A 27027-nucleotide genomic window follows, 5' to 3' on the forward strand; every position below is an offset into this window, starting at 1 on the left:
AATATATTTTATAATTCGTGCCGAAAACTCGTGTTTGAGAAACCACGTGTTGGTGTTTTCTGGCAGCTGCCCCTGCATCCCTAGAAGGTCATGATACGTCGCCATGCACCGTCGTGCTTGGGAAGTGTGGATTTCTACGAAAGCTAGGTTAGAACTTTACTGTGGCATATCTTAACATAGACGCAACTGCCGTTCCGTTAAAGTCGAAGTACCATGTTCTACTTGAGGCAGCAGCAAAATTCAGCAGTAGCGGTGTATCATCGGCTCTCATTTCCCTGTGGTGACGCGATGATGTGACGAAGGCAGAGCGTTCGACAATTGCTGCGCATTGTTGGTGACAAGAAGAGTGTGCGAAAAATGGGAAACGAAGTAAACAGTGACAGTGTGCTACTAGCCCCTGAAGTTTATCTTCAGACACTGCAGAAATGCAATTATTTGTCTGGCGTCCTTTGTATATACAAGGCTTGGGTTTTATACTTTCAGATTATCTGTATCAATGTCCAACACATTTCGGCAAATGAATTCTCGTCTCCAGCAGAAAGCACTTATATTTGAATTAATTATTCATCTCAATTTCTTTCCTCCTCTATGTTTTGTAAATTTTTGGAGCGCACTGCAGGACGGACAGTGTAATTGAAGATTCAGAAGAACCTGAATGAATATGTCCTATTATATTAGCTAGGTAAAGCTAAAATGGACAGCCTACACGGCATTAGGAACTTGGGACTCTGGAAGCTCGTGGGAAATAACCACTCCACAGAAACAAAAGCGTCATCTTTTTGAGCGGGTCGAGGACGACGTTCAATGCAATCTATGTAAAAATGACCTGTTATGTATTTTCCGTCTGGTGTTTTTTTCTGATGCTGCTTTTGAAGTGTGCGGTGCTCCTATAGAGCTGAACTCTGGAAAGCGCGGAGCCGTTGAAATAAGCGTTGAAGGTGGCGCCCTCTCGGCAGGGCATAACAGCATAACAGCACACGCATGTTCCAGCACCTATTTAAAGGCCAATTATCAATGGCATTCTCGGAGAGGGTAACCACAGTCGTCTCATTTCTTTTGAGCTTAATTGATTGGGGCATTTAATTAATGTTGATATCCAGAGGCAGATGGGAGAGCTTGTTTAGCACCGAAGAAGTTATCGGGCGGCATCGCTCTCGTATTGAGAGGCAAGATTTCATCCGCCCATTGGCGTAGGTGATTGTGGGATGTGACCTAAATAAGTTTCGTTATTGCCAGGACATTACAGCTTAGAAAACGCTGCTGTAGCGTCCCGGTGCGACAGCTCCTTTGGAGGTTGGTACAAGGGGAACTGAGCATTGAAGTGAAGTAAATGTTGTTCCACCTTACAAATGGTACGTTGGGACAGTTTGTTTCGTCTCATTCAGATTACCGTCTGCAAATACTCACTTTTTCCTGGTAAAGATATACTCACAAATTAACCCGTGCAAGTTTTCAACCGTCTGCAGTTTTCAACCGCCATCAGGGTAGCACGATGCTGTCATTAAAAAGCAGCTGAGTGTCACCTGTATTCTCACTGTGGAATGTTTGTTTTGATGGTTTTCTAAGTTGCGAAACTGAAGAAGTGCGTGGCCCCACCAGAAAACCAAATCTCACTTTGGAGTCACGAATCTTATTTCATAGAACACTGATAAATTGTGAGCACCTAAGCGGAATTCCTGCCTAAAACTGGTCGTTGTTGTTTGTCAAATATCCAGGGAGTGCAACTTCTGGCAGTGTGCGCGTTGTTGGGTTCTTGCTTCTTGAGGTGCCATCCTCTTCTCGTTTTTCTCTCGACGCATACCACGGCCATCCAGGCAGCTCCAAGAAGCCAGAGTCCTGCTGCTAGCGTCTTGTACATGCTGTCGTAAGACCCAACGTTGTCTCGGAAGTAACCTAAAAGTAAAATACAATCTATGTATACAGAACGCGAAGAAATTTTGACAAAGCGCTTTTTTTTTGCATGACAGTAACAGCGTGCCGCGTGCTGCTGAACGGTAAACATCACAGCGTTAATGTGCAGTGTTCGGAATATTACGCTGATATTCTTACGGTCATCGTAACTAGTCGGTGAGAATGCAGGAAACGTTCACAGGTCATGTTTCGCCGCGAACAGGAAAAGTCGGCACGACCGTCACCACTCTCACAAAAATACCTTGCCGCACTCTGTAGTTTCCTCAGAATTGACAGTTTAAAATATCACCATTCAGTTGCGCGATGTTAGCAACTGCGGCCAACAGATTACGCTTGTTGATGATGTTCGGAAAAACCGGGTATGGGTCGCCCTAAAGGTTGGTTGCATTTTATGGGATTCAACGTACCCAAAGCGACTGAAGCCTCGAGGGACGCCGTAGTGGAGGTTCTGTGGATAATTGCGACCATATGGTGTTATTAACGCGCACACGAGCCAATAACATTTCGCCTCCATCTAAAATACGACCTGAGCGGTTGGTATCCAACCCACGTCCTTCGCGGTCAGCAGCCGAGCACCATAGCCCCTGAGCCACCGCGGCAACCTTACGATAGCATATACTGACTGATTGTACCATCGTCAGCACACCTAACACGAGCGCTCAATAGCGTGGCTTGAACTGATGCCAGTGTCATTCGCCGTTGGAGCCGAGATAATGGCTCGGCAGGCATGCGGTTCCTCGCGATAGCTAGAGCGCAGTTCGCTTTTTTTTTCTTGTTCGCTTGCCTCTTACCGAACAAAGAAAGCGCGTTGTTGACGGGCTCAGTTCGCCGCGTTTTGATAGTGCCTGCGGTCTCGCACACGCACAGAAGCACGCTAGAGTTTGCTTATACTGGGAAATTCAGCGTGACGTGGGGCAGCTTGCGCGCGCTTCGATTTTGGCCTCAAAGCTGCCGCTTGAAATAAATAAAAAACGTTTGTAACAGCGGAGAAAACGGGGGTTCGTGGTGCTTGTAACGAAGGATAACAAATGTATTTGCCCGTTAGAGTTGTTCAGGTCCTTGATTCTGTGACAGCGCACATCGCAGTGCTCTCGGAGGTTAGTGCCCGGCTTCCCGTCTGCCCACGCACTGCTCGGGAGCAAATACATTTTAGCAAATCGGGACGAAATAGCTGCGCGTGTCTTGAGCAAGAAAAACCACGAACGTTCGTTTTATCCGCATTTCCAAACCGGTATTTCTTTCAAGCTGCGGCTTTCTTCTCAAAATCGAAAGGCCCGCGAGCTGCCGCACGCCATACTGGTTTGCCGAGATAAGCAAACTGCAACGTGTTTTCTAATGCTCCAGCTTAGGAATAACGTGCTGGACACTCCTCGCAGAACCGGGATGAAGGCAGTGTTCGGCCTAGACCTCAGCAAGGCCTACGCCACCGTCTCGCATGAGGCCATTCTCACGAACCTCTCTAAAATAGACCCGGGAAAACGGACATTCAGTTACGTCCGATCATTCCTATCCGAGCGGACCGCAGAGCTTGCATTAGGTGGCTTGAAATTGGAGCCCATTCCTCTAGAAAGCCTAGACACGCCCGAAGGCTCGGTGTTCTCGCCTTCCCTCTTTAACCTTGAACTCATTACACTGCCCCCCAAAACTCGCCGCCTTGCCGGGGCTGCAGCACACCTTATACGCGGTCGACGTCACCCTGTTGGTAACCACTGGGAATGACGGCCAAATAGAGGATACCCTGCAGCAGGCAGTTGACATCATTGAAACTTACGCGTCGGGAGCGGGCCTTGAATGCTTGAATGCCGCCATTTAATGGCTAGCGGCCATTTAATACGTGTCTCCTGCAACCTGCTCTCGACACAATAAAAGTTTTACAATGCAATCTGTGCGCGCGTGAGATAGCCGTCGCGAGCCAAACGTGGTGAAACGGGCCCGTAAGAGCCAAAGACGAGTCAAATGGAACTGCACTCCAGCTATTGTCAACCGCCGGAGAGTATACCGGAGCATTGTCTCGGCTCCAGGGGCCAACGCTTCCCGGCTCTGAAGTCAGTCTAAGCCACTCTGTCGAGCGTTGGTGATAAGCGTACTGACAACGCTACGCTTGACTTTACTTTGGCCATAACTCTCTTCGGCCTTACGCACAAAAAAAGATTGCGTCAGGACGCTTAGATATCTCATACGTAGGTTTTGCTCTCCGTAGAATACTTATAATGTACTTGCAGGCCGGTAAGTTTTTTCCGCAAGCACTATTTTATGCCTAACGTCCACATGAATACAAATAAAGGCTCCCTTTTGCACAATGTCTGTTTGTTTAAATCGAACAGGCTTACATTTAAATGTTTCCCGAGGCCGTACTCTACGAGAATCCCATGGCCCATGTCGTCCTAGGCATTGGTTAATTCTGTTCGCTGACGCAGCTTCGGCTATCAAGCGTCCGTAGGAAGCGGTTGGATCGTTCGCTTATTGGCGATCGGATCTCGCCATTCGCTGTATATCACAGAGAATGGTTAACCGGTACTTCCGGCAAACAGCGAAGATTATCCACGACGTGGGGACGAGCTAACTTGTCGTCGATGTCATTAACAGCTTGCCGCCTAGCTCTGATGCTGCCGTCATGCTGACATAACTTAAAATGAAATGAAAAATGTGTACCCCTTTCTTATGAATTCTTGTAGCATACGGTGCCTAGCGTGTTCCTGTTTTCCTATTGGAATAATCATACAAACCTATTAGCATTCGTTAATAGCATGGAATATTTTAGATCTTCCTTGTAAACTGTGTTCACTTTTTGTATGTTATTAAGTTGCTGATAAGTTCTAAAATGCCGCCATTTCACATATACCGTGCAACAGTGTAGTTAATACATTTCGTATTTGATTAAATGGAGTGATCGACATATTGAGAACGGTAAAATATACTTCACCGACATTCCTTTATATATCTAGTAAAGGCCATGGCTGGCAGTTTTGAAAGCTTAAATATATGCTTGCTTGGATGCTGCTAAGATCCTGTTTGTCTAATGCTGCTAATATCCTCATTGCCTAGTAATTTGTACAGTGTCTGAATTACAATGCCTGGTCGGCAGAAAATAGCGCACGAATGCAATCGCCCATCGTTTTGAAAAGATTAAGAAAACATAACTGTGATTAAGCGCTGAAGTTACAGCTTTGGATGAGAGACACCACGAAAAATGCAACGACAAAAACACGTCCTTTACCCGATGCAGCCTTTGCATTTTCGCAACGTTTGTTACGTATCTGCTCATTACCTTTTCAATGTGCGACAGTATTTTGACGGACATTCCCAGCAATTCTGGACAAAACCATTTTTCAGTTGGAAAGAGTTCATCAGCATATATTGTTCATATAACATAAGTATACCTCGTATACAAATGCATTCTGTTCAGAAAATTCTATTTTGCCTCTAGGCAAAACAGCATTACTCTAAGAGAAATTGCAAATCTGCATGAAACCGTTAAAGCGTACATCACTTGCTCTCCAGAAATCTATAATGTTCCGCTTGCTCGAACCAACTATGGACATCACATGCTGTGTAATACACTTCCGAGGCTACTGAATTCATGCTTCGCACAAGGCATAAACATCTGTAACCTCTCGCCAACCGACTTTAAGAAATTTATAAACTCTTGAGCTCAACATACACAATTTCATTGAATTATTTTTTCTTGAGCAATTGCTGCAAAAGGTTTCTATATGTAAGCGTTGTTTATTATACATGTTTGTGAAACACCCACAAAATCATGTATCAATATCTTCCAATGTGTGTGCGATCAATTGTTGTTTAATTGATCAAGTTTTGTTAAATTTATCCGGTTGTTTAACTTATTAAGCTGACTCATTTTATCCGTTACAGTGTTATAAGAAACTGTGCATGTGTTTTCGTCTGCTGCTGCCATTGTACGGGGACTGAGCACCTTTCAACCTCCTTTATGCAGCTTTTTACCTCAGCTACCACCATTTTCTTTAAATAGAAAATAAATCGATCAAATCAATCAATCAAATAAATCATTATTGTAAGATTTCTCTGTAACAATAAATATGTCCACAGATCTCCCGTCGGCAGGCTTACATTCTTTTCCCCTATTAACGTTTCTGCTATCGTCAGATGCGTTCCCCATTGGTTTCTATGCAAATTTTAACTGCTCGACGCGAGCGATAGAAAACCTTTAAAAGAAAGATTTTGCTATTCATCGGAAGAACAGATCATGACTTTCAATATTTACATAAAGTTAACTTACAACACTCCAACAACGAAAATATTTGTCCAAGAATGCCGTGCATAAAAAATTTCACTCTACTCGATCTTTGTGGCAGGAGGCTAATTATCTCGCGCAGAGCCCTTTTCGTGGGATTGGAAAGAGCGTTGAAGCCTTTCGCACATCCATGGACATCTGGTATGAACAATAATTTTGAGGTAAGTATAAAACACCCCGATGCTATTCATTACCAAAGAACAACGCACATTTTTGGGGGGGTGGGGGAGGGGGGGGTGAAGGAAGGAAGCTGGCACCATTGCGGAAAAAAATTAGCTTGCTCGTACAGTTCTGGGACCAAGTACAACCACGCAAGTAAGAAGATGATTCTAGACTATTAGACTAGATAGACAATTTGATCGAAGACTATTATTTCAGAAATAATTTTCCCCTGAAAACTTTTTCATTGCACCATATTTTCACCAACTGAGGCAATGCGAAAACTGCTGAGGCGTTCTAGATTTTCGAAAAGGAGTACTGATTGGGGGTGAGTTCTTTGTTTGAAGACACCCATGACTGCGTTATAATGCTAGTGAGGAGGAGCGAGGTAAACTGTCTGCTCCATTTTTTTTAGTTTGGGAAAATTTTTAAGGCTTGAAAATTCAGGGACGGAAGAGCTATCTTATAGTAAACAACAGTATAAAGTATTTTTTTTTTATTTTCATAGACAACTTACCGAACCATAATAGTGGTTGTGAAAAGAAAATAAAATCCTGGCGTAATGCTTAAAAATATTAAATGCGATGAGTCATTAAAACCTCTTCGTTCTGCAGAACATGGGTGCCAGCGGTTTGCAGTAAATTCTAGCCAGACGCTGTACCTTTTTTGCATTTTTAAAATCTTCGACCGTGTCGCGTTATACAGCAATTATGGCAGCCGTACTTTCCGAAGCCTCGTACCAGCAAATGATTCCTGAATTTGGCCCATTTTATTAAAAGGAAATTTCCTTACCAATGAATAACGGATTCAGGAGAAAAAGAGGACCAGCCGTGGTGCCGACGAAGCCGTAGGCAATGGGCAGCCTCTCCAGGCCTATATACTCGGCCATGAGGGCGGGGTACATAGGTAGCCCGCAGCCTAGAAAGAGAGCCACCAGCAGACATACCGCGAGCATAGTGCCATAGGAACAAGTAAAAGGCAACGCGAACAGGCAAAGTCCCATCGCCGAGTAGTTGAACATCATCAGGGTGCTCCGCTTCAGGTATCCCCGATCTGCCAGCACAGGTAGGCCCAGACGGCCCATTGTGTCCGTGATGGAGAAAAGCGGAACAAGACTCACGGCGTCGGTAACCGGAGTACTCCGGTCAATAGCAAAGTCCACTACTGTTGTCATAAAGACGCCAAATGTAAAGTTCAATACAAGGTACGTTAGCAAAATTACATAGAAGACAGGACTCCTGAGCACCGTCAGACCGTACACAAGGCTCTTCTCACTCTGTCCGAGCGATCGCATACTGCTGCCTTCTTGCTCGGTGAGAGATCGTCCAATACTTTCGGCTTTTGTTTCGATTCGAGCTACTTTTTCTACTGCGCTCCTTGTCTTCGTTTGCAGTTCGCTTATTTGGTTTGAATCCGACACCTGCAGCATTAAGGTGAACGCAGTCCCGTGCATAGTGATGGCACCAAATATGAGCATGCTGCCGCGGAAACCGTACGTATTGGCGAGGAAGAGCAACAGTCGTGGAAAAACGAAGGCAGATGCAGTGCAGCCTGTGTACATGATGCCCAGGGCAAGCCCCCTGTACTTCTCGAAGTGCTGGTTTATGAAGATGTGCAGCATCATGAAGATGGTCCCGGCACCAAAGCCTGAGCAGAAAAAAATAGGTCATCAAAGGAGCACGGAAGGATGGAAAAATGGAATATTTGACAGATACTTTTGGAAAGTAGAAATATAAGCTAAATTACAAACAAGTTGGATTTCGCACGCAGCTTGCTCGGTCGCGAGTGCCGCTACTCATGAAAGAGTTAACTCACTGGCGAGCGAAAACTTTGGTCGTCTGATAGGCTGGGCAGTGGGCAGTATGTCAGATGCGCACCGTAGTACTTATGATGACTCGGTGAGTGAAGTGCAACAATTTATCTGGTGCTTTTAAAATCTTCCCAATGGCTTTGGCAATGAGGAGGACACAAGTAATAAGGCGAGAAGATGGAGGCTTATATTTTAAATTAATTGCGTGACTTCGGGAAGAAAACAGGGCTGGACGCTTTGCATTTGACTCGTTTCAAACGGATCACTTTGAAATCTTATCCTAGTAAACGTCTGTTTGTTGCAACGCGTTTCATTTATATAGGAAGATTTTAAGAAGCAATTAAACGAAAAAGTTTCATTGCAGGTCACTGGTAGACGTCGTTGTCATTATGTGGATGAAGTTGGGCTAATTATGATATTTATGGAATACGCGCCGAGAGTCGAAATTAACGCGAGCAGCACAAAATGCGCAAATAGCGCTTCGTGCACAACACCGGTAGAGGCTCACCAAACATAGCGCCCATCGTCACCGCCAGCCAAGTAATGTTCGGGGCAAAGCTGCTTGCTATGAGCGCTATCCACATGGTGATGCTTCCAGCGTGCAGGAGGGGCACGACTCCGAACCTTTGGCACAGGGGTCCAGCCACGAGCCCTGCATCGATAAAAGCAGCTGAAGTCTTCAAACATGAAGCAGTTCTATTAAGACATTACTGAGGACTTACGTTGCGTTCTACGCACCGCAAGTAGGCTACGGGCAAAAAAAAAAAAAACAAGCCATACTTCTCTAAAGTGGGAATGCAGGATTGCCCTTAGTTAAGGATATTTTTAGTAGCAGATTAAAGTATTATGAACACATTATGAGTGTCTTGAAATGCGCAAACATATTTGACAATTAAAGATTGAACATAAAGCAAGGAAATAATATTTCTCCAGTTGTGGCTATTTCTGAAAGTGATCTATGCATATTCAAGAAAACTTTGCGCAGAATAACACAAGACGGAGGGAGAAACGCGTACACACACACGAGCGCATTTGGGCATTACCGCTGAATTTGAATTGTCTTGTGCCTATCACTGATGCTATTTTTGCTGTACCAAAGTGCTCCCACACGTGTTGCACTTGCTATCATACGCTTGCGCCCTTTCTACTTATTAAGGCGACGTATCGTTTCCGAAAAATACCGTTGCAAGTTTGCGCTCGTGTGTGTGTACGTGTTTTTCCCTTCCGTCTTGTGTTATTGTGCGCAAATTTTTCTTGAATATGTCTCTACACCAACTGGCCCAACGTTCTGCTCTACTAAATTATCTATGCAGTTTGGCTGAAATGTGTGCAGCTACAGAGCGCCGCATGTTTGGGACCTCTCCATAATAGCGATACACTCTGGACAGAATTGAATGGAAAGAGATTACGCTCTCCTCGACAGCCTAGTAGGCTGTGGAGAATTAGGCTGTCGAGGAGAGAGTAATTCGTTTTTATAGGCGTGATCGTGTTTAGAGTGCAGGACTGCAGGCCTGTAGCTTCGCAGGTGCCATATTGACGGTTAGTGTAAAGTGATGCCCTGCCGGGTGCGGCATGTTCGCAGGACGTGTTCCTGCTGGGCACATCTTGGCTTCCGCGCCCACTGTTCAGAAGTACTCTTTAAGAAAATGAGGTCAGCGGGAAAAAAACTCTCTTGTAGTTGCGTTTACCCTCCAAGGTAGCTTCAACAAGCTAGAAAGCTTTCTTGTATACCCCCGAAGTTAAAAAGCTGAAGAACTATTTTTGCGGTTCATAATTTGATCACCACGAAAACGGAAATTCTTCAGAGCGCTGTGCATGGCCACGAATATCATCATCATCATCATCAACATCATCAGCCTGACTACATCCACTGCAGGGCAAAGGCCTCTCCCATGTCTCTCCAATTAACCCTGTCCTTTGCTAGTGGCCGCCACTGTATCCCCGCAAACTTCTTAATCTCATCCGCCCACCTAACTTTCTGCCGTCCCCTGCTACGTTTGCTTTCTCTTGGAATCCACTCCGTCACCATTAAGGACCAGCGGTTATCTTGCCTTCGCATTACATGCCCTGCCCAAGCCCACTTCTTCCTCTTGATTTCAATTAGGATGTCATTAACCCGCGTTTGTTCCCTCAACCACTCCGCCCTCTTCCGATCTCTTAACGTTACACCTATCATTTTCCTTTCCATAGCTCGCTGCGTTGTTCTTAACTTAAGCTGAACCCTCTTTGTTAGCCTCCACGTTTCTGCCCCATAGGTGAGTACCGGTAGGATACAGCTGTTATATAATTTTCTCTTCATGGATATTGGTAAGCTACCATTCATGACCTGAGAGAACCTGCCATACGCGCTCCACCCCATTCTTATTCTTCTAGTTATTTCCCTCTCATGATCCGGATCTGCGGTCACTACCTGCCCTAAGTAGACATATTCTCTTACAACTTCTAGCACCTCGCTACCAATTGCGAACTGCTGTTCCCTTGCAAGGCTATTGAACATTACTTTGGTTTTCTGCATGTTAATTCTTAGCCCCACCGTTCTACTCTGCCTGTCTAGCTGATTGATCATGCTTTGCAGTTCTTGTCCTGAGTGGCTTAGCAAGGCAATGTCATCAGCGAATCGCAAATTACTCAGGTATTTTCCATTAACTCTTATCCCGAACTCTTCCCATTCCAGTCCCCGGAATACCTCCTGTAAGCAGGCAGTGAAGAGCATTGGCGAGATCGTGTCTCCCTGCCTGACACCTTTCCGTATTGGAATTTTATTGCTGACTTTATGGAGAACTATAGTAGCTGTGCAATGGTTATAAATATCTTCCAATATTTTCACATAGCACTCTTCCACACCCTGATTCCGCAATGCCTGCATGACAGCTGAGGTTTCCACTGAGTCGAATGCTCTCTCGTAATCAATGAAGGCAATATATAGGGGTTGGTTATATTCTGCGCATTTCTCTATCACCTGATTGATAGTGTGAATGTGGTCTATTGTCGAGTATCCTTTACGAAAGCCTGCCTGATCATTTGGTTGACTAAAGTCCAAGGTTGTCCTGATTCTAGTAGTGATTACCTTAGCAAATACCTTGTAGGCAACGGACAATAAGCTGATCGGTCTGTAATTCTTCAAGTCCTTGACGTCTCCTTTCTTATGAATTAAGATAATGTTATCGTTCTTCCAAGCTTCTGGTACTCTCGAAGTCACAAGGCATTGCGTATACAGGGTGGCTAGTTTTTGTAGCACAATCTCTCCTCCGTCCTTCAGCAAATCTGCTGTTACCTGATCCCAACCAGCTGCTTTCCCTCTTTGCATTGCTCCTAAGGCTTTCTTTACCTCCTCCTTCGTTACTGGCGGGATGTCCCATTGCTGTGCTCGACTGCCTCCCTCAGTAACTTGATGATTACATTCGCTACTGTATAGATTTGTGTAGAACTCTTCGGCTAATTCAACTATCTTATCCATATTGCTGATGACATTGCCCTGTTTGTCTTTTAGCACATACGTCTGGTTTTTAGCTATGCCCAGTTTTCTCCTCACTGATTTTAGGCTACCTCCATTCCTTAGAGCATGCTCGATTTTCTCCATGTTAAACTTTCTTATGTCGGCTACCTTGCGCTTATTTATTAGCTTAGATAGCTCTGCTAGTTCTATCCTGTCTGTGGAGTTAGACGTCCTCATTCTTTGACGTTTCTTAGTCAGATCTTTAGTCTCCTGGGATAGCTTGTTGGTATCCTGTCGAACCATCCTACCACCTACTTCTGCGGCGCACTCTGTAACGATAGCTGTAAGATTATCATTCATTGTTTCAACACTACGGTCGTCTTCTTCAGTTAAAGCGGAAAATCTCTTTTGTAGCGACATTCTGAATTCCTCTACCTTCCCTTTTAATGCTAACTCGTTAATAGCCTTTCGATTCACCAGTTTCCTCCATTCCCTCTTCAAATCAAAGCTAATACGGGACCTTACCATTCTGTGGTCGCTGCAACGGACCCTACCGAGGACATCCACATCCTCTACGATGCCAGGGTGTGAACACAGTATGAAGTCTATTTCATTTTTAGTCTCACCATTGGGGCTCTTCCACGTCCACTTCCTGTTTGCTCGTTTGCGGAAGAAGGTATTCATAATCCGTAAATTATTTCTATCTGCGAACTCTACTAATACCTGTCCCCTACTGTTCCTAGAACCTATCCCATAGTCACCTACCGCCTTGTCTCCAGCCTGCTTTTTACCTACCTTTGCATTAAAGTCGCCCATCAGTACAGTGTACTGTGATTTTACTTTGGTCATTGCCGATTCCACATCCTCATAGAAGCTTTCAACTATCTGGTCATCATGGCTTGATGTAGGCGCGTAGGCCTGCACCACCTTCAGCTTGTACCTCTTATTAAGCCTAATTACGATAGCTGCCACTCTCGTTAATACTGTAAAACTCCTTGATGTTGCCAGCTATATCCTGATTTATGAGAAATCCCACACCTAGTTCTCGTCTATCTGCTAATCCACGATAGCACAGTACATGCCCGCCCTTTAGTACTGTATACGCCTCATCTGTCCTCCTAACCTCACTAAGCCCTATGACATCCCATTTAATACTGGCTAATTCCTCCAGCAGCACTGCTAAGCTAGCCTCACTTGATAAGGTTCTTGCGTTAAACGTTGCCAGGTTCAGTTTCCAATGGCGGCCTGTCCGGAGCCAGAGATTCTTAGCACCCTCCGCTGCGTCACAGATCTGACCGTCGCCTTGGCCAGTTGCTCCGCAGCCGCTGGGTACTGAGGGCCGAGGTTTGTTCATAGAAGGTTGTGGCCAAGTACTACACCAGGGTGGCCAAATCCTGTTCTGATGAGGTAGTGCGTTGTCGGCTCTGGTCACCGAAATCAGGCCGCACTCCAAACCTGGTTATGCAATTCCATCGACACACGGAATTTTTAATTATATTATCCGGTGGAGAATTGCGTGGCACCGGGATTCGAACCCCGGTCCTCTTGCACGCGAGGCGGATGCTCTACCTCTACGCCATCGCTGCTCCTTGCATGGCCACGAATATAGTTGCGTTCTTTTCTTTCCTGAGATCCGGTTTAATGACCCCGTTTAACTTGCGGTTTACTGAACTGTGTTCCTTCTCACCTGACATGTTGTTCAATACGGCTGCCAGGCAGATGGGCCATGAGGCCTGCTCGTGGTTAGCCCCGTACTGATCCATGATCCCGACGTACAGGAATCCTGATGAACGTGTTGGGGCCGCAGCGAGGCAAATAAGCAGGCACGCGATTACGGCCACATGCCAGGAGGTGTCTGGGGGAGCTTTCTTGTGCGCAGCTTTCGCACTCCTTTCTTCGGTGTAGAGTTTCATGCTGATCTAGACGCACACCAAAAAAAGAAACAAATTGGGAACATTAGCTAGCTGCCTATTTAACTTATGTACGACCAACATTAGAATATGCCGGCCCGTAGAAAGTGGCTTAATAAAAAAACTTGAAATGGTCAAAGAAGAGCAGCTCCAATCATAATATCCAGATATGAGCGTACTGATTCTGTAGCAGAGATGCTGTGTCTTCTTAATTTGCCACCTCTAGCCGAACATCACCGAGTGACCAGACTAAAATTTTTATTTCAGCTCTCAAGAAATTCATTCAATATCAATAGCTCCCATTACTTGGTCCGAAAACAACTTACACATCTCAGAGCAAGCAATGAATACTGTTATCAAACCCTAAACCTACGCATTAATGTGCATACTAATTCTTATTTTCCGAGGACTATAGCAGAATAGAATAATTTACCAGCATCTTTCTTGCAGTCCAGTACATTAACAATTTTCGAAACAGCTATCTCTATTACGGAATAAAAAGGTTTTTTTTTTTAGTGTCATATGCCTTATCACTTGGTGATTACAACCAGCCTAATGTGAAGGCCGGGAATGTAGAAATGTTTTTGTTATTTTTTTCTTTTCTGTCTGAAATAACTGTTTTTCAAGTGAATAATATTAACACTGCTTCTGTATAAAAAGAGAAACATTACGCTGCAACAAATATGATTGTATAGATGAAGATGAACTTTGTATTTTTATATAATCAACGAAACATGTTACTCTTCATGTGTCAAGTGTCACGCCCCACCACTGTAACGGCCCATGGTCAACAGTATTTGCAGTAAATAAATAAATAAATAAATAAATAAATAAATAAATAAATAAATAAATAAATAAATACATAAATAAATAAATAAATAAATAAATAAATAAATAAATAAATAAGGATGCGTGCAACTTACTCTAAAACAAGAATTAAAAACAGTTTTTCTAAAGAGGAGCTCGTTCAGCTCGTGTGAAATCAATTTTTCTTGGCAGTACGCGTTGTTCAACACAGTTCATGCTCTTTATGTTCTAGCATTCAAGCTGTTGTTCATGGCTGATCAAAGCGTTACTTATGGACGCTTGCGCACCTTACCAAGCTGGGGTCGCTGGATGAAAAATGACTGCCTAATTTGGCATTTACTCGGATCAGGTGAAGTAGAGAAGGTGGTCAGGGAAAGGTGGGCGTGCTTCTATGACCTTCTGTGGCTCGTCTCCTTTATAGTTCTTTTTTGAATGCATATACAATAGCGGCACATGCCATTATATCACCGCGTCGCTATCAAGTTCATTTTGAGATTGAGCACTACTTGGCTCTTCGATGCATGCAGAAAAAAATTAATTTTATCGTGATTGTCCCTAATAACGAGATGCGCCAGGGGTCCCGTTGGTCAAAAATACATGAATAGTACTAAAAGCGCTAAGAACACGACGCTATTTATCATGGAGTCGAAGAATTCTTACTTCGTCTCCGGTTAAACCGGGATTACTCGGCTAGGACATAGTCTTCTCAAAATTCCTGGGCACTTCTAGCTGACATACACAGAATATACACTTATTTATTTGGTTACATAATGATTTGTCTAGTATCCACAGCGCCAAACTGGCATGCTTTCATAATTCTCGTTCCAACTGATTCTTCACTCCAAAAAATTGGATTGAGCATGAGTGTTTTCGCTCAAAGCGCTTTCCGCCGCCGCGGTGGCTCAGCGGTCATGGTGCTCGGCTGATGACTCGAAAGTCGCGCGTTCGATCCCGACCACTGCGGTCAAATTTCCATGAAGGCGGAATTCTACAGGCCCGTGTACTGTGCGATGTAAATGCACGTTAAAGAACCCCAGCTGGTCGAAATTTCCGTAGCCCTTCACTACGGCATCCTTCATAGCCCGAGTAGCTTTGGTACGTTAAACGCCTAAAAACCGTGAACTTCGATGCGCTTTCCAGCTGCTAGCGTTCGTAGACGTGATTCCGTTTCGGAGCATTCTCTATATAAATGATGTAATCGTATTTGCAATGGACGGAAGTTGAACGTTATACCTCTAAATATAATTATCCGTGGAAGTTTTTTCTCTTTTTTGTTTTTTTTTTAATTCTACGCGCAAGTGTCGGTAGATGCAGGCCCTTTGGAGCCTTGGAGCATCGCTTTTCAGAAAGTAAAAACTAGTAAACTTGCAGTAAAAAAAGGAAATAGCTCTGTTTTTTATTTATTTATTTATCATCATACCCACAGCGCCTTTGTCTGGCATTACAGTGGGGGGAAGGGGGGGTTAAACAAAAAGTACACAAATGCTACCTCATGCAGGTGGTTACAAAAAAAAAGATAACAATGAGATAGAAAGAACACGGAATTATTATACATAAAAAATGTCATAGCATGGAAGAAAATGAATCATTTGATAATATGGACACTACTTCCTCAGGCAGCTTGTTCCATTCCGAAACCGTTTTAGGGAAAAAGACATTTTAAAAAGGTCAGTCCGGCATCTGTATTCCTTAACTTTAAGTAGATGATCTCTTCGTAAAGACACGTAATCAGGGTTGGCTATATATTTGGTTTTGTCTATTCAAGTTCTAGAATCAAAAATGTTATGAAAATTTTAAACGCAGAACTTTCCTACGTTTTTGAAGGGAGTCCCAACCCAAAGATTTTTGCGCGCTCGTTACACTAAAATACCGCCCACCGTTATTGAAAACAAAACGAACGGCCAAATTCTGAACTCTTTCTAGCTTTTGAACGTCAAGAAATGATTTCGGATCCCAGACTGTGCAAGCATACTCAAGTATGCTTCTAACGTTTGTATTATACAGCAGTTCTTTAGTCTTTAAGGGGAAAAGTTTAGCGTTACGTCGCAGGAAGCCTAACACACGACAGGCTTTGGCAGTAACGAAATCGACGTGACGATGCCAAGACATTGAACTTGTTAAATATACACCAAGATATTTAAATTCCAACACTGAAAGCAGTCTGCTATTATTTATGTTGTAAGTGAAAATAGGGGGAACCTTCTTTTTAGTGAAACACATATGTACAGATTTTTGTAAGTTAATATGCATTCCCCAGTTCTCACACCACTGGGCCACTTTACACAAATCCTGTTGTAATGCATCACAGTCACTTTGTTCGTTAATAATCAAGCAATTCACGCCGGTCAACCCCCCCTCCCCGCACGCACAAACGTTTGAAAAGGCATCGTACACATACCTCTTCATTCTCAGCGGCCCATCGTTACAATGCCAACTAAGCCTTTTTTTTTTCAAAGGCAGCAGAGTCAGCCTGCACGGAAGACAGTCATGCTATTGTTCATAAATAAAAGTAACCCATCTTTTTTTTCAAACTGCAGCATACTATCATGGTGTCCTTTTACAGAGGACAGCAATTTCACAAGCAGAAAACATGGAATCGAAGTTGGTTGCTTGCAACGCAGTGGAGGGGAGGGCGTAACGGAATATTTGGGAGGAAAGTGATGTCGTTTGATGTCGTATGCAACAGAAACGCTACGAGCACCGCAGCAGACACATAACATTAAAGATACGTGTTGAGCAAAGCCAGTACGCAAGTGTTTCACCTAACTCAAAGATGACAGCATGTGCTGAAGCAATGTCTCTACTGAGAGTCACATAAGCCGAAAAAGCGTCGAGATAACCGAGAGGCTTGTGCAGCGCAAGGGCAAGTTGCTGGCGGAATAAAAGTGCAGTGCCCTTTCTACTTAGCTCAGTGCGGTGGACGGTACAAGATTTTGGTTGTCAGGCGATAAACGTAAGAAGTATAGCCCTTCATGGTTTTCCCATATAGACCGGTCCTGAGAAAACTATAAAGTTAGTTTCAGGTAAGTTATAGTAGGCATGCCCACTGCATAAAAACTACGGTTCACTTGCTGCAAATAAGTGCACAACAAATGAAAGTGTACAATCCATCAAAGGAAACAATGAGTCTTCCATGTGTCTAGTCTTATGCTCCATCACAACGGCTACAGTGATAGGTACCATGTGAAAGTGAAGTTTAAAGTTTATTTACAGTTTAGAACAAATTACACGCGAAAAATACAACAAAAAGCCCCACGGTACGAGACCGCAGGCGGAACCTGGCATTCTAAAATTTGTAAACTTCTTTAATCAGCTAATCAGTAGAGTAACGGTGGGAGCAAAGACTAGCAAAAATAACAATGCAAAGAAAAGATAAGAGTGGTACAAAATACAATACACAGCAACACCCTATTGATAGAAGGGTGTGGAGTGATATTTCGCAGGAAGTAAGAGGATAGAAAAGGTAGAAACACAGTAGAGAGTATGATAAGTTTTCTGCAGATGCTTAACTTTTTTTGCGGATGATCATGTTTTAGTGGAAATAAAATGCGGCCGGATGAAACAGGACGCAGACTGAGCTAAGGCATTGTGATAAAATTAGTCGATGTCGTATCATTATGTAATTTTTTCTCTGCAGTGTCAACCGAAGGCATCATTATTCCCGGCAAAGGAACACTGACGGCAGTATCTCTTAAGTCGCCCTAAATATTTTCACGTTCCATAGAAGCTCAAGTGAGGAAACCGATTGATGCACATTTTCTTCAGAGATTCATGTCTGCACAAAAGCACCAAAGGACTAAGGCACGTGCAGACGTAGTGGATGGATGAGGTGCCAGGAAAGAGTATACATTCTTGCTCCTATCAGTCGTAAGCGCCGTTCGGTTCGATTCGAATACTATACAAGGATCGGATATAGGTCGTACAAGGAAATTGCACCACTCTTTAGAATTCCGCGATATTCAAAGATTCAAATCTATATAGATTGTAGGGAAAACATGCAAAGATTATTGCGCTAGCGCTCATATTAGAGACATAATTATCGATTAAAACTTATGCTTCTCCACACAGTGTCGGAAAAGTGCAGATGAGTGCGGTGATGATGTCACGGACGGTTAGATTTAAAATTTCCTCCGCTGTCGCTAAAATCCAGCCGGGCCTCGTCGGATACTCCCAAACAACACTCCACGGGCTTTGACTGCAATTGCATTGTTATGTTTTTACTTAAACTCATGCGTTTCTATGTTGGAGGCGTACTGGCACCGCAAATGACTTCATCGCACGCCCCCAATCAGCTCTATGCACTGCGGAGAAGCCTGAAAGTCGTCTCGGTTTCAATTGATGATTACTTCAGCATTTCAAATATAACTCAAAAAATATTTCGTATTCTGCACCTGTAATCTTGACAGATTCCATTCCTTTAAGCGTGTACAATTTTAATACCTCCGCAGTTGCCCTTTAATTGTTTTGGTCGGCGCAAACCCTTTACCACGCGGCGGGCGTCGATTTGAGGAGTTGTCACTAGAGACCGCACTGCGTGGACAGCTAGGTAGGGGCGCAGGTTTATCTCGTAATAATTTGCTTAATTACCCGTAGCATGCAACTTATTCAGTTCAAGAGCGCAGCGCGGAATGAGAATAGAACAGGTGGGGCACGGGGGGGCATCAGCGCCCGCTAACCCTAGGAACGTCACTGTGGCATTTTTACCGTAATCTGAAGCCTCCGGCTGGCGAAACGTGCAGTAAAGCTCATTGCACTGAGTGGTAGCAAAAAGCGAGCCGCAGTGTGGTCATGTCAGTTAGTAGCACGTCATGTAAAAAGCGACTCCGACTGTCTTACCAGTGACTTTTGGTGAGTGGCTTGTTTACTGAACTGTAAGGGTACAAAATCTTTTCGTTTCGTTAATAACTCGAAAATAATATTCTTCATTTACTTTAGGGGACAAAACGCAGCCTTTAAAGTACAGTCTCTGAAAAAAAGTTGTGCTGCAGTACAATTGTGTCGACCGTTTTTTCTGGAAGCGCTCGCTAATAACGACGTAGTGAACTGTTCAGAAGTGTGCGTAGTCTGCACAAATCTGGGCAACCCTCAGTCGCAATGAAGAAAACTAAATGCTTCTGAGGCGTTTGAAGCTGCTTATATTGTGATTTTCTGCGATGCGGTGCCATTTACTGGTGCGCAAGTCAGCAAGAAAAAAAAGACGATGAATGAATAATGGTGTGTACAACACAGCTTACCTTTTCTGGAGCAAGTATATCTTTCCTTTGTTGTCTGGAATGAATATAACCGGTGGTGCTTATTTCCTCTTCTGCACCTTTTGCTCACAAATAACGGTTCGTCACACCTCGATAGACGGGCAAAAATATTGCGGAACTTGCGAATGCGCGAATGTCAGTGAAACGAACTGTGAGTAACTCAGTGTTGCCTTCAGTTATGCCTTTCTCGTCCCATTTGTCCAAAGGTTCAGACCACGCACACAGTTTACGAGCGTCTAGGTACAGTAAAAGATGAGATAAATTCGAGCACAAGCCACTGACCCCAGCCCTCTCTTCCCGAGCACGTACAAAGCAGCCCTTATCTTTGTTTGATACTACGGCAAGTACTGGAGTGTGTGCTGAGGCAAGTGTACAATACACCTTGACATGGCGCTCGTCACGCTTATCACAGTGGGCTGGATGCGGCAGCATGGGAAAACGCCGCATTAACAGCAAAGAATCGCAGTCTTTTATGGGCAGCGCAATTCCTCGTCGAAGCACGCCAAATGCAAAAAGGGCCCCGGTCGGGGGTTGTGGCATATCAGGATATCGTGGCATACCATATTATATCATATTATATCATATTATATCATATTATATCAAATTATATTATATCATATTATATCATATCATATCATATTATATCATACCATATCATACCATATCAGCACATCGTGACATATCATATAATGAGGTCGTGGCATATCCTAGTGTTTCACTTCCGATTTCACAAAAATTTTTAAAATAGGAGTTTTGAGTTAGAAGCGCGCTTTTTCCGACATAACATTGTCAGGGGTGCAGTACATCGGAACACAGCTTGTACGTGCTTAACTAGTAGGCTGGCTACCTAATTTTGAATCATTAAGTTTTTAACTATTGCTGTTAGACTCCTTAGCTATTGAGAGGCGTGTAGCATATCTTAAGTAATATCCATATCAATTTCTATAATTTCGAAAACGCGCTTCCCTTCGGCACATTGGACCAATAAATTTTGGTGGTCGAAATTTCCGGAGCCCTTCACTACGGCGTCCCTCATAGCCTTAGTAGCTTTGGAACGTTAAACCCCATAAACCAACCAAATTTTGGCTATATGGACGAATTGCGTGCACTGGAAAGGTTGTTTTGCCTACAAGCTTCTCGAAAGCGCTTGTATTTTGGCGCGATGTAGGCAGAATTTGTTCGGCCACAGCGCCGAGGGTAACAGCGTTTTTGAAATTCTTAAAATGATATGAATACTACTTAGGGTGGGCTGTACACCTCTCAATAATTAAAGACTCTAACAGAAATAATTGAAAAGTTAACTATTAAATTTTAGTTAAGCGGCCTGCTAATTAGAACGCCTCAGCTCTACTCTGATGTACTTCACCGCAGGCAATGCTATGCCGAAAAAAAGCGCTCTTCTAACTCGGAAAGCCGATTTTTAAAAACTGTAAAATATTAGGTGAAACGCCCTGTATATAGAAAAAACAGACCGTTGCTAACTCGGTATTCAAGTCGGGCAGCACAAATGCGGCTTTCACAAATATAATTATTACAGCGATATGATAAGCGGGAAGAGAAGAACTGCCGGTCGTAGCAGGAGTGATAGCCGGGCATCGAACTATTCTATTAAAGTTCTACATAAATAAAAAGGACCGAAAGCAGGCGTACTCAAAGAGATAAACAAAAGTGGAAGGCTATAAGAGTTTACACGTAATCTCACTCTTTCGTTCAGGCTGTTTCACTGATTATATATACAGTCAATCCTACTTGAAACGGCTCCAGTTCCTCGGTGCAGCGTCGCGTTACTACTAAGCTGATCCATTCAATGCAGCAGCCATTTGGCTAAAATAAACCATGTTCGGTAGTCAGAATCAAGCAGATTTAGCCTGCGCTCGCTGTAAGCACTGCACCAAGTCCTCCTCCTGCATACAAGAGTTACGGCTATCCCTCATATCTTGGATGCTTTCTGAGACAACTGTTTAGACCAATGCGCAGCTCTAGGTGTTTTTACAATAACTCTAGTTATTAGGTACCCAGCGCCACCTGCACAGCTCAGCGCCAGCCGCATACGGCGAAACCGACTGACTGAGGCCCTCCTGGTTTGCTACTCCCTCTCCGGCAAGCCTTCACGCCTGTGTTGGGGCTGTTAGGAAGAGTACTGGATTGGTGGCTCTCTACGATGGAAAGCAAATGAAATCAAGGAACTCCAAGCAGCCGCTTGGTAAGAGGGTGCTTTACCCGTTTCATACAGCTAGCGCCACGTCACGGCAACTAACCAAACTTTGGCGACGTGAATGATGTGGCTAGCTTTTAAAACAAATATAGGAGCCGTTTCTTGGTGGCGCCGCTGCTCGTGTTCTACGGCCTAGCGGCTTTGTATCGGCGTTCCGTGCGCATCAGCATTTGTGGCGCCGTAACGGAGGGCTCAACTTCATTTTTGAAAATCTATAAAGTTCTACTTATTTAAGGAATCGGCAGTTAGAATTTGGTGGTTAATGCAAAAAGTTTGTGAATTATCAGAATTGAATCAGCTTGCTACGTAACACGACAAAAATTTTTGTGACGTCCACTAAGACAGGAATTAGTACGCCGGGAGAGCAATCTTGACATATGAGGAAGCCCATTAGTTTTTTTTTATTATTTCTCGCTTCGTTGAAATATTCGGTCGCTTCTATAGCTTTCGGAGCGGAAAATGATCGGTAAATTGAGGCAAAACAGATGGAGCGGCTGCTTTCAACATTTTATGACACTGTAGGCAAGCTGACATAATGAAATTGAAATAGGACGTTGCAAGTGTGGCGTCCTGACGCTGTGTCTCTTTATGCGGCGCCTGTTGTCGTTAGAGGTATGTCTGATACACTCACCGAAACGTTTCACTTCTTTATCCTCTCGACAGGTGTTTGTTCTCCTAGCTTTGTAATGCGTCAAAAGCAGTTTAGTTTATCCAGTTGATGGTAATGAGTGATGAGAAACAAATCATTAATTTCACTTTACCGTGTTAAGAAACCTCTCTGACCCCTGAGTGCCGACACAGGCGAAGACACTCTCCAAAAAAAATGATCCTGACGGGGTGCCGTCCAGAACCTCCTAGACAAGTCGCCCAATAGTATCTTGGGTTTTTGTTGGCTGGACCATGACCCAAATGTCGCGGCATGCATGTTATCTTTGTGTTCTTCCTTTCTTTCTCTTTTGCGGGACTACCTCTACCGCTGCTCTAGCTGTGGTTCGCTGACAGCCCTCACAGCAAAGAAGGTGAGAGCATTCTTTCCACTTCACGGCATGCAACGCAAGTTTTCTGGGCGTACAATAATCTGTGCTTAGTTGATTCCATTTTAAGAACGCACGGTTAAACTCCGCACCTGTCATGTTGGCACTCTTCAACATATAATTTCGTCCTCCTGCTGATATTAAGGTGAAAGCTTTTTAGTCCCATTACGAGAAAAACCAGCGGCGTGAGTTAGTATGGTAGTTTGTGCATGTACTCGCAAATGGTACAGAAAATTCTAGCGATGGTAAGAAAAATAGGATGACGCCATCATGCCGCCGTAGGACTCACACAGCAAGCCAGTCACTGCCATTTTAGACAATCATAATTTCGTTCGTCCGTAATTACACCTCACTGGCTGACCTCAATGCGGCGGCAGTTTTGCCGACTACATTAGTACCATTTTGAGCAAACATTTGTCCCAGGGGGGTAAAGCGCGGCGAGGAGGTTGTGATACACTCGGGCAACGCCATCTTGTTACTCCCATAGTTGCCTGTACTTATGTGTGATTTGAGGTATTAAAAATTAAGCAGTTATATTTAATAGAACAACGCAAAGCACATTAAAAATAAATTTTTATAACTTTAAACATCAAAGGAAGTGTTTAAGCATTACATTTCATTCTTTTTGTTGTAAAGTTCGAAATATGCAGGTGTGCACAAGAGAAGAAAGTTTCGTTTTCGTTTCGTCTGCTGTACTAGCTGTAGGCTACCGACGTGTGCTAGGGGATTACTACTTACAGCGTAGACTGCAGGACAGAATTAAGATACGTTGCTTTAATACGTCCAATACACACTGCATTGCACACCTCTCCGCATCATGTGTACTCGACTGTGAGCGGTCTCCGTCTTTTTCGGCCGCACGTTTTAGCCGCTCTTCGCACTTTGGACTCAGACCGCCGCTCGGTCCGCGGTCTTTCGCGGGAACGTTCACTTCTCTGCTGGTTTTGTTTTTGGATGTTTGGTTCGATGCTAGGAAAGCGCTTCAGACACGAGTCGTTTCCTGTGCGCACATTGGTCGATCGCGCGCCTTCCCAGCGCTGTAGCGCACACCCAAGGCCGCCAGAGCAGTCAGCTGAGCGGATTAGCCCGCCCTCGCTCAAAAGAAAATGAACAGACAAAAAAAAACACAGAGAACAGAAACGTCCCCTTATCCGCGCTCGCCTGTCAGTTTTCCAGTAGATGCCGCAGGCACGAAGCACGTTGTGGCTCTGCGCGACGCGATCTGCCTCTTTGTCTCGCTCATGCACAGAGTTTCAGCAGAATGCCGCCATCGTGCATCGTATGCAAAACAAGATGCCAAAAGGGATCGGGCATTTCGCTTCACGTGTGAGTACTGTTCTTCTCTGAAAAATTAATAACGGCATTGTCGCGTTTTTTTTTTTAAGATTTTCTTGTGTGCATGCAGCAAGCATGACGGGCATTCGTAGAGCCTTACACTTAGCGGTATATAGTACAGGCTTGGCATTGACACAGTATATGCAAAGTAAGTGAAGTGGGCCTTTTTTGTTTCAGCTTTCCTCAGAACAATAAAAATTTGCTACAAAAGTGGCTCAGCGCTATTAGGACACCACTGCCTAATTTACATATAGGGCACAGGATCTGCTCAAGACACTTTGAGCAGTCATGCTTTTACAGTGGCCACACCAGGCACATTTTGAAACCGGATGCAGTGTCAACAATATTCCAAAGTGTACAGAGTGAGCAGGTAGGTGCAAATTGTGGTTGTGCTCTGTGTACGTTTGGTAGAACCTGCATTCAGTGTGAAACTTTCAATGCTCATTACGAGTAAGTTGATATGTATGAAAGCTATTGTGAGCCTAGCTGATGATATCTACAGCCTTTACAGCCAAACATAAGTAAAAAGAGGCAAGCTAAACTTTTCAACAAAACACTAAATATTTAAGTTACAATTAAAAATTTACCAATTGGTATGTCACTATGAAAGTAAAGGCAGAAATAGAACATAAAAAGAATCAAGTTCATAATAAATAAATAAAATACACCATCTATCAGCAGTTAAGAGCGATGCATAAATAGGAGGACTTATGCAGGAGAGACTCTGCGTCAAGCATGTTTATATTATTAAACAAAATTCTGAGAGCGGCCATGGTGTCTCATCAAGTCCGTGTGCATAGGGTGATAAGTTATAATAGAGTGATTGTCTCAGCTCATGCGATACTTTTACTTCAGGTTGCAAGCACATCTCACGGTGCTATTTCAGCATTGCAGTCTTCGCTACGTATGTCACCACAAAAACGCAAGCAGGTAAGGTTAAGTGAGCAGAAAGGCCAGTACTTCAGGCAACAAAATTTTTAACTCATTTCATATCTATGCAGGAGCAGGCAAGCCCAGAAGCAACCAGCTCACAGACAATGCCTTCACCCTCCTCACGAGATCAGTCACCATTGAGAAAGTCCCCACGCCTCCAGGTAAAACAATGATTCCGAATGCTGGTGTCTCCGGTAATGAAAATGTTCCTACTTCCGGCCATTAGTGTGACACAGCATCTCAGCCAACCAGCCACCTCATTGATACGCAAATCCCCCGGCAAGCACTTGCACACTCCCACAAGAAAGTCCCCACGCAAGCGAAAGCAGGTGAGATGCTCCATATAAATACCTAGAACCTCAGGTCAAAACTGTTTTTTCTTCAGGACGTGTCTACACCACACACTCCCAGTTCAGTAGCAGCGCCACAAAGGAAATCTCCACGCAAGTGCTTGCAGGTAACATGCGAAAGGTAGAAGATGCACTGTCTCCCCTGACACACTCTTACTGCCTCAGCAGACATCTACACCTGTTGCAGCAAGCTCAAGGATGCACAGTGAGAACCAAGGTGCAACGAGCCCAGCCAAAGCAGCAGTGAAAGTGCAACATAAGGTATGCACATGCAGATTATTAAGAAAGCTTAGTTGCTGACGCAGTATTCTATTCCCCCACAGACAACACCATCTCTGAAAAGCTCCAGCAAAAAGAAAGGAGTAGTAAGCCATGATCACCCGTACATTGCTTCACAATCTCCAAGAACACGACTGTGAACAGTCAAGAAAAAGCTCTCTGTCACGCGAAGAAAACTCTATTCAGCCACACGACAGTTAAAAGAAAAGAATGATTGACCTCAAAAGCCTTCTAAATGAAATGAAAGAAAAACAACTGATTTCTCCGAATGGACAAGAAGCACTGGAGGCATTTGGAGAACTGCCACAAGAGCTTGTAAAAAGCTGGCGCTCTAACAAGCCCAAAGCGCCATCACAAAGACGATACAGTGAGAAGATGAGGAAGTTTGCCACTACACTGTATTATCAGTCTCCAAGGGCATATGAATATGTGGCCAGCATTTTTCCAATGCCAAGCAGGCAGACAATTCGCACCTGGCTCAAAGTGATTGACGGATGGCCAGGATTTACAAGTGAAGCTCTCAATCATCTTAAAACATCATTTGAAACAAAAAATGACCGAGAGCGGCTTTGTTGCCTGATGCTAGACGGAATGAGCATTAGAAAAAGGTGTGAGATGGACACAAAGACAGGGAGACTTATTGGCTATGTTGACTTGGGGAACAGTCAGAGTCCACTGGACACCGATGACTCATCTTTAGCTGGAGATGCACTTGTGCTCATGGCAGTTGGTGTGGCAGCTCCATGGAAAATTCCCTTCGGATATTTCCTCAATAATGGACTCAGTGGGGAGCAGCTCAGAAACATAGTAAATGAGGCCATTGAGCAGCTGACACAATGTTCACTGAACGTTGTTGCTATTGTGTGCGATGCTCTGGCAGCTAATGTATCCATGGGCAAGCTGCTTGGCTGTCGGATCCATGAAGCCACAAGTGAGCAGTTTGTGACGGCTTTTCCGCATCCCTGCAACCAGTCAAGGACCGTGTCCCTGGTATTTGATGCTGCCCATGGATTAAAATTACTCAGGAACCTCCTGGGCGATAAGAAAACACTGCACAGCAAAGAATATGGAGTAAGATATTCAAGTTTGATATAGTGTAATTTGCTTCTAATATACTTATTGTCTTTTGCAGTCAATTGAATGGGGCTTCATTGAAAAGCTGCAAGACCTGCAAGAAGCTGAAGGTCTTCGAGCAGCAAATAAGCTCCGGAGAGCTCATATTGAGTTCTATAGGCAAATCATGAAAGTGCGACTGGCTGCACAAACATTCAGTGCATCAGTGAGCAAAAGCCTGAAGTTTGCCCAGGAGCTGGGAATCCAAAA

General features: G+C 44.0%; 1 protein-coding gene and 1 pseudogene across 1 annotated transcript; one reads left to right on the top strand and one right to left on the bottom strand.

Moving 5' to 3' along the window:
• Window positions 1-1663: 1663 nt before the first annotated feature.
• LOC149362543 (monocarboxylate transporter 9-like) lies at window positions 1664-13502 on the bottom strand. The gene is made up of 4 exons (XM_089568327.1): window positions 13277-13502; window positions 8662-8805; window positions 7136-7990; window positions 1664-1893 (listed from the first exon to the last, which is right to left on the bottom strand). Exons 1-4 carry the CDS (start codon window positions 13500-13502, stop codon window positions 1664-1666), a joined length of 1455 nt encoding a protein of 484 aa, XP_089424453.1.
• A 10566-nt stretch (window positions 13503-24068) lies between these two features.
• On the top strand, window positions 24069-25853 carry LOC149362544 (uncharacterized; annotated as a pseudogene).
• Window positions 25854-27027: the final 1174 nt, after the last annotated feature.

The sequence above is a fragment of the Amblyomma mixtum genome, chromosome 2 (assembly GCF_055824585.1).
Source record: "Amblyomma mixtum isolate Tamu chromosome 2, ASM5582458v1, whole genome shotgun sequence".
Lineage (NCBI taxonomy): Eukaryota > Metazoa > Arthropoda > Arachnida > Ixodida > Ixodidae > Amblyomma > Amblyomma mixtum.

Excerpts from the sequence above, each read along its gene's own strand:
- LOC149362543 (XM_089568327.1), bottom strand. The coding sequence starts at position 13,502 with ATGAAACTCTACACCGAAGAAAGGAGTGCGAAAGCTGCGCACAAGAAA. Across the intron at positions 8,806-13,276 it reads CGTATTGAACAACATGTCAG|GGCTCGTGGCTGGACCCCTG; the intron begins GTGAGAAGGAAC and ends TTATCGATGCAG. Across the intron at positions 1,894-7,135 it reads CCTGAATCCGTTATTCATTG|GTTACTTCCGAGACAACGTT; the intron begins GTAAGGAAATTT and ends TTTTACTTTTAG.